The 14,797-nt window shown below is 34.7% G+C and overlaps 1 protein-coding gene across 19 annotated transcripts in view; it reads right to left on the bottom strand.

Moving 5' to 3' along the window:
• Positions 1 to 14,797, bottom strand: part of RIMS1 (regulating synaptic membrane exocytosis 1) — a 305,427-nt gene that overhangs the window by 77,969 nt on the left and 212,661 nt on the right. For 17 of the 19 annotated variants that reach the window (XM_059842637.1, XM_059842630.1, XM_059842618.1 and 14 more), the window contains 4 exons: positions 13,720 to 13,803; positions 9,729 to 9,806; positions 7,530 to 7,601; positions 2,653 to 2,765 (listed from right to left, as the gene is read on the bottom strand). In XM_059842637.1, coding sequence (XP_059698620.1) covers positions 2,653 to 2,765; positions 7,530 to 7,601; positions 9,729 to 9,806; positions 13,720 to 13,803 — 347 coding nt within the window. The remainder of the gene's footprint in view (positions 1 to 2,652; positions 2,766 to 7,529; positions 7,602 to 9,728; positions 9,807 to 13,719; positions 13,804 to 14,797) is intronic. The other 2 variants (XM_059842623.1, XM_059842627.1) reach the window with 1 other exon arrangement.

Below are 14,797 nucleotides of genomic sequence, written 5' to 3' on the forward strand. Positions count from 1 at the left end.
GAAAACTTCTACCAGTCTGTTGCTCCTTCATTAAATCTCATTTGTTCCATAATGAGGATTTTAAAGAGTAATAAAATGAGTTAGTGGATTCTTCTATCTCTCCTGAATGTGCAAGAGAGCAAATAGAAAGCCTATTCTTGATATATAAATATCAATTTTTTTGCAGCAATCACTATGTCTTGTGTAACAGGCTTAAATGCATAAATATATATATTTAGATTCATTGATGTATATATTTAGAGGAGCATTTGACCCTCATAAAACAACAGGATTCTTATGGAATGTAAAGAAGTACTCTACTATAATAATGATACTTTATGGCATATCATACAGTTTATCCTTGAAACGCACGACTTCAAGAGGACCATCAAAATATAGGAAGAAAATGCATTTTGAAACATTTCCAATGACATTTGGATATTGCACTAGGTTTTGACATCATCAGTATTGACAGTGACTGTGAATTTAAACCAATAAGGACACACACCAGTTCCCAGCACAGCTAATGCAAATCTTTTACAGACCTCCATATGTTTTGGGTTCAATACTACATTAAGGTCAGATCACTTCTGGTCACTACATTTGACCCTGGTACTCAGTTGTCAGGGATTATAGAGGTGAAACTAATATCGAAATCTGGTACTGTGAGCAAGTACTGTGGTCTTAAGGCCTTAGTTCATTTAATTTCTAACAGTAGTATTAAGTTAGATATGATAGTATATGTACTTCAACAAATACTGACACAATTTTTTAAACACATATTATAAAATCTATTCAACTTAGTACTCTGCAAACACGTTCTGAGCCTGAACAGAGCATTAAACATGGGTAAAATAAGAAAAGCTCCCTTTCAGAAGCGAGTCAGTCACGCAGATGAAACCCAGGTACTGTGTAGGGAAGGAAATGTCTTTAACCACGGATTGCAAGTGCTGTGAAACAGCCCCAGTGCCAGGCGGCACGATGTGCAATACCAGCGAGCCACGGCGCATCTCACCTGCACGTGTCATGGGAAAGGCGCGAGCACAGTAAGCACAAGTGCCAACAGGAGTTCACTGAAACTGCATTGCTTTACACCTGTTCACGGTATCAACAACTTTATAAACCCAGACCAGTTTTGGCCTTCTGCTCAACTTTCATATTTTCTTTCCTCTTCTGTACGCATCCCGTTTCTACTCATTTTCATGGTAAGTTCTACATTCATTTCCAATGCCTTCAACAAAACATAAACTGGTATTTTACTCTCACACACCAGTTACCAAGACCAGCAGAAAGATGATATATGAATATGCAAAGGAAAACCAAATTAAAATTAAATTAAAAGCTAATTCATCATTATATATTGTACCAAGTTCTGAAACTGAAGTAGAAATATTGAAGAAAGTTGAAATTCATTACTTATTGCATTTCCCTATTAAGCTCCCAACTTACTATTATGCAGAAATAGAAACTCTGAATGTAGTTTGTGACTAGTTTGTAATTCAGACAGTACTAGAGTCACTACAAAATGAGAGGACCTGAATAGGAAGTTCAAAGTTAATAAAAGTCACTTATATCAGCATATTTATCATTCAAAATAAATACATTTATAAAACAAGAGTACATTTTATATGTGCTAATTCTGGGGTTGGTATGCCATCACAGTTCAAAGCCTTAACATTAATGCAAACTGATTGCAAATGCAAGACATCATACAAGAAAACCTCATTGGTAATCTGCCATGATAAGGTGGCCATGGTCAGCAACTTTATCTTTTCAAGAATGTGATCTGCTAACAGTTCTGCAATGTATTACAATATTTCATCATTATAAGCATTTCTTTAATTTCCACAAAGAAGAAAACCTTGTAGTATGTGGTAATCTCAGTTGTTGCTTGCAGTCAATGACAAAATAGGATTTTTTAAACACAGAACAAAATGTGAATGTACAAATATTATCCATTGTGCCACTTCATTTTACCATAACAGCTCAATTCTCTGTGTGTAGTATGTTACTAGAAAAGGAAACAACAATGTACATCCTTATTTGATATCAGTATGCAAGAAACTTCTTCCATAATCATCAGGTCTACAATGTCTTTTTCAGAAAAAAGCAGCACTCTTTTCCTGATCAATTTATTCTTAAGCAAGAAAGGACTGGTGACCTGTGCTCTCACATTTCCCATGGCAATTGTTTTCATTCTTTATTCACTGAACTATGAACTCCATAAGAAAAACAGATCTGTGACATTTATTATTAATCTATGTTAATAATGCACAACAATAAATATAAATCACAAAATAAGAAATGACTAAGACTGTCAAAAAAAATCTTGCCCCATTTTTCTTTTTTTTGTGGTTTGGTGGGTTTTTTGGGGTTTTTTTTTTGGGTTTTTTTTTTTTTTCTGATAACATACTAGACATGTTGGAAATTACCATGACTCAAATAGAAAATTTAAACATGAACGAGTAGTATAAAAGTAGGGCAATTAAACCACATGGAATAACCCACCAGTCAAACTTCACTGGATTTCCCAAACTACAAAGATGCTTTCATTCTCTTCTGTTGCTTTACTGGTAAATATAGCATTGGACATATAGTTATGCAAGAAGACTTAAAGTAAAGAAAGGTAAGAAATCAAAGACTTTGAGCTATCACAAGCTCATTATTTGATACCTTGCTCTATACTGCCACTTCTTACTGGAACTTGTGGTAGCTGTCTTCCCCTACGACTGCTGAAAGAGGTGTCTGCAGGAGGAGACTGCGTGGGACTTCCTTGCTGATGTGTTCTGCAAATGAAATTGAAATGAAAGCAAAATAAGGCAAATGAAGACATATTGTGATTTTCAAACACAGTTTAAGCTGCAGGTACTGAAGATGGGTTTGAAAAAGTTTACATTTGGTCTATGCCATATGCACATACTCAGGTCTAGATCCTAGTCAACTTATAAGGTCTTACACTTAATTTCTTTAACTATTTTCAGCTATAGAAAAGTTACTTCCTTTCAATTTCTTGTTTGTTTTACTTATTTATTTGTGGGTTTGCTCTGGTTTGGGTTTTTTGTCATTTTGTGATTTTTTTTTATAAAGTAATATTGAGAAACCATTGAATGGAAAGCAGTTTTCTAAGAACCACTTAACGATTATTACTCACAATTTATATATATTCTCCTGCACTGGTACAAAGTCAATAAAAATGCCACTTTTATGTTTTGTTAAATTTAGTATTCCCTTTATGCTGATGCAATTATTGCACAAGGCCACTGGACAGCAAGCATCTACTTCCAAAGGACAGTGTGTTTTTTCCCCAGAACAAAAAGAAGGAAAAGGACCTTTAACCTTTGTATTGGGGCAGGGGAAGGGAGGGTGTGCATGTAAAACATTCAAAACACTTTTAATATTCATATCTAAGTAAATATCCTAAATCACTTGGGCTGAATTCTAGCTTGCACTGTTTCAGAACATTTTGGCGACTTGATGTCTTGGAAACAGTTTCAGAGTGCAATGCATCAAATACCTTTGGAACCCCAACATTTAAAATAAGTATGGACAGCTATAACAACTATAGGGAAAAGGTTTAAGAAAGTAAAACAGAGATGAGAAGCAGCAGATTGCTGAGGAGAGCTTACTGTGAAATGCCCTTGCCAGTTACCCTAATGTCACACTCACTCTAGTGCATAAGCACTGTTTATCCAGTTTCAAGTAGATCATTTGTAATTTAAAGTAGCACATTTGTGCAAGTTCAGAATACTATTGGCTTTCACTAGGTAGACCAACTGATTTTCTCTCAGCCTGTAAGATCAGAGTTTGCTGTGCGAACACAGCAAACACAAGCTAACAAAACACTCAACAAAAGGACTAGCACAGAGTAGGCAATGAATACCTGGGTTTACCACAAAAGCATTTCTGTTTCTAAAACATACCTTTTCTTTTTATTAAAAATATTAACTGCATTTCAGTTAGTGACCTAAAAAATGACAATATGGAAGCACACCTTTGATTCCCTTAGTTTCCTTTACAGTTTGAAACAGAAAATCTATAGAAGTACCTGTAACTAAAACAGAAATATTGTTCCAAAGGAACTCTAATGAAAGTACAACTAATATTATGCAGCAAAATGATTGATCATGTTAGTATAATAGACCATAATTATTACTAGTTCCATAACTACAAGATAACCTGAAGCATTTCAAGTTTGTAGAGTGCCAAAATATTCTAACTGTGCCTTTTTACTCTTGTTTGGCTTTCCAACAGGGCAGCCTTTTGTGAATGGTACTACTGTATCAGAAATTTCAATTCTCATGCCATCATTTCATTGTGGGGTGGTGTGTTGTTTTCTTCTTTGGTTTTTTGTTTGACTTTTTTTTTAAATTTCTGCATTCTTATGAAGTCTCCTTTCACACATCCAGCACAACTTCCCCACAAGATACAGTCAAGGTATCCAAAGAACTGTCTGGTTCATATGACTATCATACACTAAGAAGTAATCCTAAAAAATCCCCTATATATGAAATGACACAAGGATGCCTACCAAGGATAGCAAACAGGTTTGGATTCAAAAGAATTTGATCAGGAACAGTCCCTGTGGAAGACCAGTCACAATGCAAAAAACCCAAGATTCTGTTGTCTGAGCTTGTATCCTCTCTCAAATCCTAACATTTCTTCAGCTAACTTTTGGCTTGCCCTAGTGACAACCATAACATTCTTGCAGATACTGAATTTCCTGATTCTGAAAGATGCTTACAATAACAAAGATGACCTGACTTCTGAAAATTTCTGTTTCTCCATGCTGACTACAAAAGTAATCCATGCCAACTATTGCACATAACCAGGTTTTAAGTATCTATCATATGTCTAAACATCATAACATCCATAAGGTAAATATGGACCTTACTCTCTGCCAGAAAGTTCTTGTTTGCTTTTACTGTAGATAAATGCTTCAATCTAACAAAGTCATCATGCTCTCAGTTCTGATTTTTCTCCTTTTAGAAGCTAAATATCCAGGAATTTATCTGAGAGCCCAGTGAAACACTAGAAGTGTATCCCACCATTACAGAATGGGACAGGACTTACCTAAAACTCAGAAACTTATCTCCTTCTCCAGTAACACTCTTTTCACAGACATGCCTTCCATGAAAAAGATAGAGGATCTGCTTAACTCAAATGAAGACAAATCAGGCTTAAGGTTTGTATTAGCTGGGGTATTACAACAAGATTAATATGCCTCTTGGGGTGCAAATAAAAAGAGAGACAAAAAGCAATTGAAGAATAACTAGAATGGCATTAAGGACTTTCTACCCTAGGAGCAAGATTTGTTGCTTGCAGAAAGAAGCCTGCAAATGGCTGATCAGAAGAATGGGACAAAGAGGAACACGGAACAAGTATGGAAGACAAAAGCTAGTGAGAAGATGAGACAGAAGTGAGATAAGAAGTAGAAAGAGAAGAGGAATCTGGGAAAAAAATGCTACCTGGTGAGGAGTGAGATTGCAATGAGCATGCACATGTGTATCTCATGGTTCCTCACAGAAGAAGGAGACACTGCAAGCAGCAAACCTATTAATTCAGCTGGCAGGGGCCTACAGGGGAATCCCATGGGTTCCAGCTCTGCCAGCACACAAGAAAACTCCAATTCCTTTCCCTTCAGACTGATGCCTCAGTAGCATGCTCCTAACTAAGAAAAGACTATAAAGAAAAACTAAGAATAAGAGAGGGTCACCAATCTCCAGCTCACCCCTGGAATAGTGTCCAATGCCAAATACAGAAAATACAGATCAAGGCTGCACGTATTCTAAAATATGACAGGTAATGTCACATCTGGTAATTCTAGGGTTAGGGCTGAAAGAAAACATTTTCAAATTGGGATAAACAAATTTTTGCTCGTTCATAAAAGAACAGAAAATTATTTTTGTGTAATCAATTTTACTCCTTCAGAACAACAGTTTACCGAGTCCTGTCTAGAAGGCTTGTCTCATTAAATTAGAAGAACTTCTAGGCTTTAGAAACTACCTTCAAAAGGCTGTTTTTCTCTCTTTTATGTACATTTCCTAAGCTATCACACTACACAGAAAGCAATCTCACATAGCATGTTGAAATGCCTTACAGAGAAGCTGACAGCATGCTGATAGGTTATTCCAGTAATCTGCCTAACTAATAGTAGACAGGATTTGCAAATGGCAAAAAAAAGCCCAATTGTAAAAGAAAAATGAGTATTTGAAGAAAAACTAGTCTCAAGCTGCATTTGACAGGAAAATTGATTGCCTGTCCCATTTTCAAAACTTTCTGTCACTAGTGCAATATTACATCTGTGATGGAATACTGAACTACAGAATTCAGACTTATTGAAACACTTTTGTCTCACATCTAATGCTAGGGAATCATTTTATGGAAACAGAAGCCTACCAAAGGTACCATAGAGATGTACAAAGAAGCAGTACAATTTGTGTTTCCCTCTTGTTCCCTGGGTTCATTACAGAATTTCTAAGAGCCAAAACCTTTGGACATCAGCTACTTTTCAGAAGTCAGAAAAAACAGTTAAAAAAAAGGGTTTTAGTAGTCTCCATGGCACAAAAGTCCCTGATTCAATCATAGTAAGGATTTCAGCCATCATTTAGGTAATCTCTCTGACTCAAATTGAAAAAGCACCTGGGTTGTTGTGACAACAGAGTCATCTGACTCAAGGATAGAGTAGGCATTGCTTTTGGATCAGGAACAATAATCTGGGACTAGAAGCAGTAAAACTAAAAAAAAGAGTGCTTCAGTTTTGCTACATAATGTGCATTTTCATTGAAAATAAAAATGTCTGTGTTGCTCACGGGAGTTTTAAAGCTCTCACAAAGTAAAAAGATGTATATTCCACCTCTGTGAATCAAAATAAGATGAATCAATTTCTGGCAAAGGCAGGATCTCCTCCCACCTCACTGATCTTATTTCAGTCAATATACAGGGTTTAAAACTTAACTAGGTGTACTTATTATTCAGTATTTATCTTTATTTTTTATTTTTTCCTAAGAAGTTGAACATGTTACCCCATACTACTATAATATCGAAGTTAAAATATACAATGACAATACAATTCAGAAAAATTCAATTAATTAAAAAAGTTCCAGTCTTTATATTAATTTTATGAAATTATAGATTTAAATGTGTAACTTAAAAATTTTATATATTAAACTGAAATTGATTTCATCAGAGGCATTTTGAATTATTTATCTGTTATACCTGTCTAGCTCTTTATAGAATCAATTGTAGTTTTTCATCCTCAAAGTAAGTGTAAAATAAGGAATTTTTTTGAAAAAGAATCAGTGCTAAAGTGCAGAAAAGCACTTCTGGTCTTTACCATTGAGCTTATCTGCAATGATGGAAAATGCCAAAAAAATTTCACATGGACGTAACAAAGTGATAATAATACAGATACAAAATATATAATACTGTAAATTATGGCAACATAGCCTTCTGTCACAGATGTTCTATAAAAAGCTGTATTAGAGGTATATTCCAAAATCTGGGATCAAACTGATAATAAGAGATTCTTACACATCAAGCAACACTCCTACCTTTCTGTTTCAGCTGCAGGGCCTTTCCTAGCTTGTTTTTGGCTGCTATATCTTTCCACTTTTCTGGACTGCCTGCGAAATGACACGTCAGAAAAGAAATAAACAAGAAAAAGAATACAGAAATATGAAGATTATTTATACATGTATTATAAAGGTAATAAAAGAAACGCTTGACAGATGACAAAGTGACAACTATCATCATAAACAGCCTGGTGAAGTCTAGGTTTAAGAGACATTGCATTAATTAGGTTTGGTTGAGGCTCATGGTGTGCAGCTCATGAGGTACCAAAACAGGGAAGAAAACATTAGTCTGACTGAGTCTGCAACTAGTTTCCACTTCACAGCCTGCATTTGACTAGAAACAATGACTCCTCACAGCCCTAAAAGGCATCTCTTAACAGCATGAGTAACAAGTTCAGAGTAGACAGCAGGAAAATCACCTTGCAGAAAGAAACAGCAAATATTATTTGAAGGTTTAAATAGATATAAAAATTGCTTTTAAATCTAAATATGTCAGATTTTAAAAAGGCTGTCACTATATTAATAAAAACTCGTTTTTCAAATATCTCATTCTATTACCTTTTAAAGTTTTTAGAAACAGATTAAACATATTCCATTTTCTTCCTAGTCAATATAAGTAAGTTAGAAATTATTTTACTCCTTCACTCCTTTCCTACAAAAAGCTTTTACAGAGTTCATCTGACATTTGGATAATGAGGCACTAATTACCTCAGACAATCTAAGCACTCCTTTTGATATTTAATAATAACAATGAAGAGTAATAGGAGTCTACACATATAAAACAAAGATAAAGCCTCCTTTCATCATTATTACCCAGGACTAAAAGTATAATAAGTAAATCTCTGCAAGTCTTGTGTTCCAAAATTTTCTGTACTATCCATAGTAATGTAAGTATTTACAAATTAGGATTTACTACTTTAAACCTCAGAAAGTCATCAATATGTATTATTTTTTCAGAGGAAAAAGTGCATACAGTGTTTCAGGAGTGGTAAAACCAGGGAGTGATGATTATTCAATACAAGACCAGAAATGCTGACAAACTAATGCACACAAGATCTTGCAATGATATAATCAATGTCATATATTAGGCTATATGAATTGCTGAGGGCAAAACAGAGAGACAAAAATAACATTTAAAATAGCACGTTTTCCTTCTAAACCTTTGTGGTTATAAAGGGTAACCCAGTGCCTGAACTAGAAGAGACCTAAACAGCTGTGAAACCAAACTATGCCCAAAGAACATAATCATAATTGTTCTTCATTATTTTTAGCAACTGCAGTATTTGATGAGCATTTAATTGTGATGCAGTAGATTCTACAAAAAAGAAAACACTGCAGTAAAATACAAAATACTTTCTGCATGAGCAGAGGTCATAACCTGATGCTTTCGGGATTTTAAAAAATATATTTTCTCACAAAAAATAGTATGTCAGATTAAAAACAGAAATCTTTTTTGCCCTCAATCTATTTTATTTTTGCTATATTCTCATTGTTTTTCATTTTTTTTTCCTTTACCAGGACAAATATAGAATGGATACAGAGAAAAATACACGTATTAAATGCTGCAGCTTTACTTAAAAACTACAGTCAGCAAAGTTCTAGAAGTTATGGCTATATCCACTGTATGCAGCAGCATTACCATTCAAATTATGTCACTCTCTTCATTTTCTGTTTAGTTGGTTCTGTCTGGGGCTTATTTTTCTCTTTCTCCTTATGTTGCTTGCCTGGATTGTGACATTGCATACAACAGAGAAAGAGGACTCGTAGTGAGTGGTTTCAGTTGGATGGAAAAGCCAAGAGCAGGATTTGCTTTGCTGTGACAAGTAACACAGTAGTACACTGCACTAATGAGCTGAGTACACTTATTTCTCTGCTCTCAGGGCTGCCTGGAGAACAGCAGATAGTAGAAATTACTGAAAATCAGTTTCCTCTTTGGCTCCTCCCTCTGTAATAAGATGATGCTGTATACATTTCCAATTAGCTCAACATGCTCTTACTTCCTAAACATACTTCACAGGAGAAAAAAATATTATCCATGAATGATACATGCACATATGTACTAGTACATAAACCAGGGAAAAAAAAAGAAAATGTGTGAAAGTATGCAGAGCACATGAAGAATATACTATAACCAATACCTCATTTACTTGGATCTATGATTTGAGTAAATAAGGATACCTCTGTGCTGCTCCAGGTTTAGCACTTAGGTGGTCTACACTGTCTTGTTTTGGAATGCAAGACTCCAGCGTCCTTGTTCTTCACAATATTTGGAAACATGGATGTGAATTTGGACGGAATGAGCAGATACAGAGAGATGGTCACATGCAGTGAAGGTGGAGACATGCAGGCAAATATATAAACAAAAAGCATTAGGTCACTATCTACTGAAAAAAGCTGTATTTCTCATTTTCCTATTCCAAACACTATAAAATTTTAGATGCAAGATCAACAGTCTAAGAGGTAAAGATGTACAGATTGTAAGCCACAACAGTATTTTTATAAACCATTATGCTCTATATGCTGAATGGCAGCACTGTTATTTAATAGGGGCTATTATCCTTCTTGAGAGTGTGTAAACATATAAAAAACCTCTTTGCTTAAGAAGATGCATATTTCGTCATTATATTGTGAAATTTTCCTGAAAATGCAAGTAGATTTCTTAATTTCATGCATTTTGATGAAACATTCATGTTCTGCTGCCACACAGTCTGCTACAGTAACAATTTTCAGTAATTCAAGAGCAAAGTAGAATAACTGATTCATATTTTTTTAAATAAAAAGAATATAGGAATATTTCTGAATTTCTACGGATTTTAACTTCTGCTGAAGCCGCAGAAGTTGTTCACAGATTTCAATCTGGAAAGAATATTATCTTGTTGGTTTATTATTAGTTTTTAATTAAATATATTACAAGATGCATTAATGGATTTTTTTTTTTCAAATATCAAATTTGAACGAGAAAACTCAGCAAAATTTGTGGTCTACTAATAACCTAAGTTTTGTAGTATTTGCATCTATAGCCATTAGGGTCAGGAATGACTAAAATTTCTCACTAAGATCATAAATCTTCCAACTGTCACACCAAATCACTGAACAATATATATCTTATTTAGGCAAACACTACATATTGTTTTATATACAGACAAGCTATTTAACTTTCATGTTCCAAAATTCTATGTGCCTCAGTGTATTTACCAGATCTGTGTTAGCAAATGTACACACAGAAATTTGACAATATTCCTACTGAAATTAAAAATTACTACTTCTGAAATGAAAACATAACGTTACACAATTCAGTGTCTGGTATTTTTAAATGATTTTTTACTGTCTTGTGCAGGAGCCCTCAGTGGTTTGCAGTGAGTGTTACTTTCTGTAGCCTTGAAGCCACCAGGAATGTCATGTTCAATACTTCCTGACTTTCACTGAATTTTTTAAAGGCTGGATCTGCATGGTACCTGCAAGTACCAGGAGAGCACTTGCCCTGCAGCTGGCTTCAGGTGACTCTGGGACAAGCATTTTTACCCATGCATGCATGACTGACAAAAGCTACTTCTCTTAAATAAAAATATATGAGAATTCCTTTTTTTAAAGGCTTGTTTTATCCAGTCTTCATTATATGCTGATATTATATGCAGATTTTTCCAAACAAACAGTCTGAAAAAAAATTCACCTACCATTAAACACTCAGCTTTCATTCACCTTGTTTTTATCATCACTTAAATTTCACAGACAACAAGATATCCATCTGTCTACACTGTAAACAATAGACATTTAGACTTCCTAATTTCTAATAGAAAAAAAAACAAAAAACTTTCAAGGAATTATGATATCAAATCCAAGAGAAAAACTATCCTTCAAACTATCTTATAGAAATGTATGATACCAAACATTTCCAAATTTTTAACACTGAAATAACACGTAACTCCTGTCTTCTTCTCATCAATGTATCAAGGAGCCACTTCTTCCTGATATGGCAAATTCCAGAAGAACAATCTTGCCAAAACTTTTATCAAAACTAATGTTAATGACCATTTGACATAAATACAATATTGCAAAAAAAAATTTTATCAAAATTAAAAATAATGCATAAGTCATAGATTTAACAAATGCATTCAGAAATAGATTTTGATTCCACTCTATATGCAAATTAGACCCATTTGTAATATAAATCTCTAAGGTACTCGAATAAAGAGTAAGATGAAGTCTTTCAAAGTCAATTAATCTGTGAAATATAATTCAAAAGCTGTGATAAGCAGTTAGTTTGTTATCCCTGCTGATCCATCAGTCATTCCCAACAGCCACTACCTTCAGTTGCCAAATTGATACAAGCATATTTTGAAAAAACTTTAATTATTGAACTGAGTAGCATTGGCCCACTGCAATAACTATGTGAATTAATCAGAACAAATGTAAACCTAGAGAACAAAGGTAAAGCACCTTTGACTCCTTCACTGATGTTCTCTCTACAGATAGGCAGAAAAGTCAATGTTCTCAGAACTTCTCCTAATGTAGGAGAAAGTCCAGGAACTCACAGGCTGCAAACGCTCATCAGCATTGAGGTTAGCTTAAATTCCTTCTGTGCTCATCAGTGCCTGACTGCTCACCACTGGGTTTTGGTGACCAGATTGCATGCAGGACTTACAAACACAGGTAGGCACTGATTTCACATAGAAAATTAGACTGCTGTTTATCCATCTCAAAAACCTTCCCATTACAGATTCCATATCCTACAGATGTTTCACTGTAAAATGTTTGCTAGTGGGCATTAGATGATTTCAGCCTTTCTCCACAAAATTTCAGCTAGTGTAAAAAGGCTTACTATTTGGCATTGAGAATGGCAGTATTTAGAGGGAAACCTCATTTCACTGATTTTTTCAAGTCTGATACCCTGAAGTCGAAGGCAATCTTTCAATTGACCCAAAAAATGAGAACCAATATTACTTAAAAATGCCTAAAAGACATAAAGTACATTTCTAAACTCTTAGTAGCTGTCCCATCAAAGGGTCGTGTTGGCAAAATTTCTGGAAATGCAGTATCTGTAAAGGAGGCCAGCTTCAAAATGATGTTTCACTACTTTAATTCTGTAATTTATAATGCTGTTTAACTCCAATTAAAAACAGGAAATACTTTCCACGCACAGCTACACTCTTCCTACCTGGTCTGAGTGGAATATTTCCAGTATCAAGCAAACAAGATAAATCACAGTAAAAATGTCAGTACTGTGGACAGGCTTTAGCAGAAGGTCAGGACTGGCACCAGTGGTATTTCAGTCTTACAGTTTTAAATGCAACTTCATAAGTTCATGTAAATATTATCTACTTTAATCTGTATCTACATTAATCCGTGTCCTATCAGTTACTGTAATACAAAATACTGAAAGAAAAATTGTGAAATTGCACTTAAATATAAATGACAATGTCTGCTTAAAATATCTATCTGGAAATAAAATAACAAAGAAAAAATTACTGCTGCCAAAGCAACGGGATACCAAAACTCATGTGATTAGAAAACTCGTGATAAGTAAAAAAACAAAGGTGCTTCTATTAATCATAGATGATTTTCAGCATAAAAATTTATTTAAAGCCCTGATGTTCTTAATCAAAACCTACCTTATTAGGAAAACCTGCTCCATGGAGGTCATCCTGATTTGAACAGAATTTACAAACAGTGCCAATTTTTACATACATCAACTAGAAAGTGTTAACAAGACCTCCAACATCTCAGCCTGTGGGGTTTTTTCCCATTAGGAACAGTTGGTTGAAAAAAGGAAAACCAAAACCAATGGAAACAAACATATACACAAGAATATGCTCTACAACAAGTATTTATCACATTATAAAGCACCACAGTGAAAGCAGCAGCACCATTTACAGAAGCAGGTAAAAACAGACTAGAGAACATTAACACAGATGATGTGCTGTTGAATCAGACATCATATTTCATGTCTTGTGACTATTCAGACAAACAGAAAACTTGAAAAGATGTTCATTCTTCTGTGCTTTATAACAGTTCAACGAAATGCAGAGATGATACCTAAGCTGCTGTTTTATTTTGGGCTTCTGGAGGTTGTAAGTCTCCACACAAATGCACACCTCTAAATTTCAGTGTACTCCTCTGAGAGTGCAAGATGCAGTAAGCCATTTTTCAACTGGGAGGAGTTGACTAGTACCTGTCATCCTCCGGAGATGCATGCTGGATATGAATCCTGGGACTAGTAGGTCGTCTCCTCTCTAGGGAGGGGGACCATCTACCCCTGTTTGCCCGTTCAATAAAACAGGAAGAAAATACGGCATTTAGTTTGTGGTAAAATTAAATATAGGGGATTTGGGACTGGAAAAATACCCCAAAAAAGTAATGGAAGTGTGTAATTTAATTCTTTTTTTCTAACAGCTTTCTAATACCCAAATATACTTTACTTAAGGCTGCTTAATGCAAAAACATCACATCAGAAACGAAGAGGAGGTGAGCCCAAAGATGCAGAATTTAGACCAATATAAATCTTCTATATGGTGTACCATTAAGTTTTCAAATAGTCTCAAATGCTTGACTACCTAAAAGCCTTTCATTTGTGCAGGATGCTGCAATTCCAAATTAGAGAAGGCTTTAAAAGACCATATAATGGTCATTATCTTGATATTTTGCTAATCTCTCCTACCTATTTGCATGGAAAAATCTCAGTGAAAATGTAGGACTAATAATTATGATAAAAGTTCTAGGGCAGAAAGTCACCCTTTTCTGGAATGCAGTGAAAGAATGCAGGTAAAACTAAGCTACACACATTTGTGTACAAGTACTGGGGTCATTTTTTTATCATTTGAAAACATATACTGCAAGTGTGTACAGCCAGCTCTCTTTCTCTTTATCCCTGCAGTACATGCCAGTACATTATGTTACACAACTAAAGTCAACAAAAAGGACCTGAATTGAGAATGAAAGCTGTTGTATTATGAGATTTCTTTTCTTGAAAAAGCTCATTCAATTCAGAATTATATAGACTATATTATAGAAGGATGCTTAGTTTTGGGGGATGCCAAGTGTTTGTAATGCAACAAGTGTATGCATAACGATTTACAATACCAAAACAAACTGATTTATTGGCAAATAGCAAAATGTTTTCATAAACTCAGCACAAGTATCTTATAATTCCCTTTCTGAGGCATTCTTCCAGTCCATGTAATAAGGAAAAGGGTTTGATTTATGGAACATGCAAGTAACAAAGGTTTCAGGGACATGAGCATTATTTGAAC

Source organism: Haemorhous mexicanus, chromosome 3 (assembly GCF_027477595.1).
Source record: "Haemorhous mexicanus isolate bHaeMex1 chromosome 3, bHaeMex1.pri, whole genome shotgun sequence".
Classification (NCBI taxonomy): Eukaryota; Metazoa; Chordata; class Aves; order Passeriformes; family Fringillidae; genus Haemorhous; species Haemorhous mexicanus.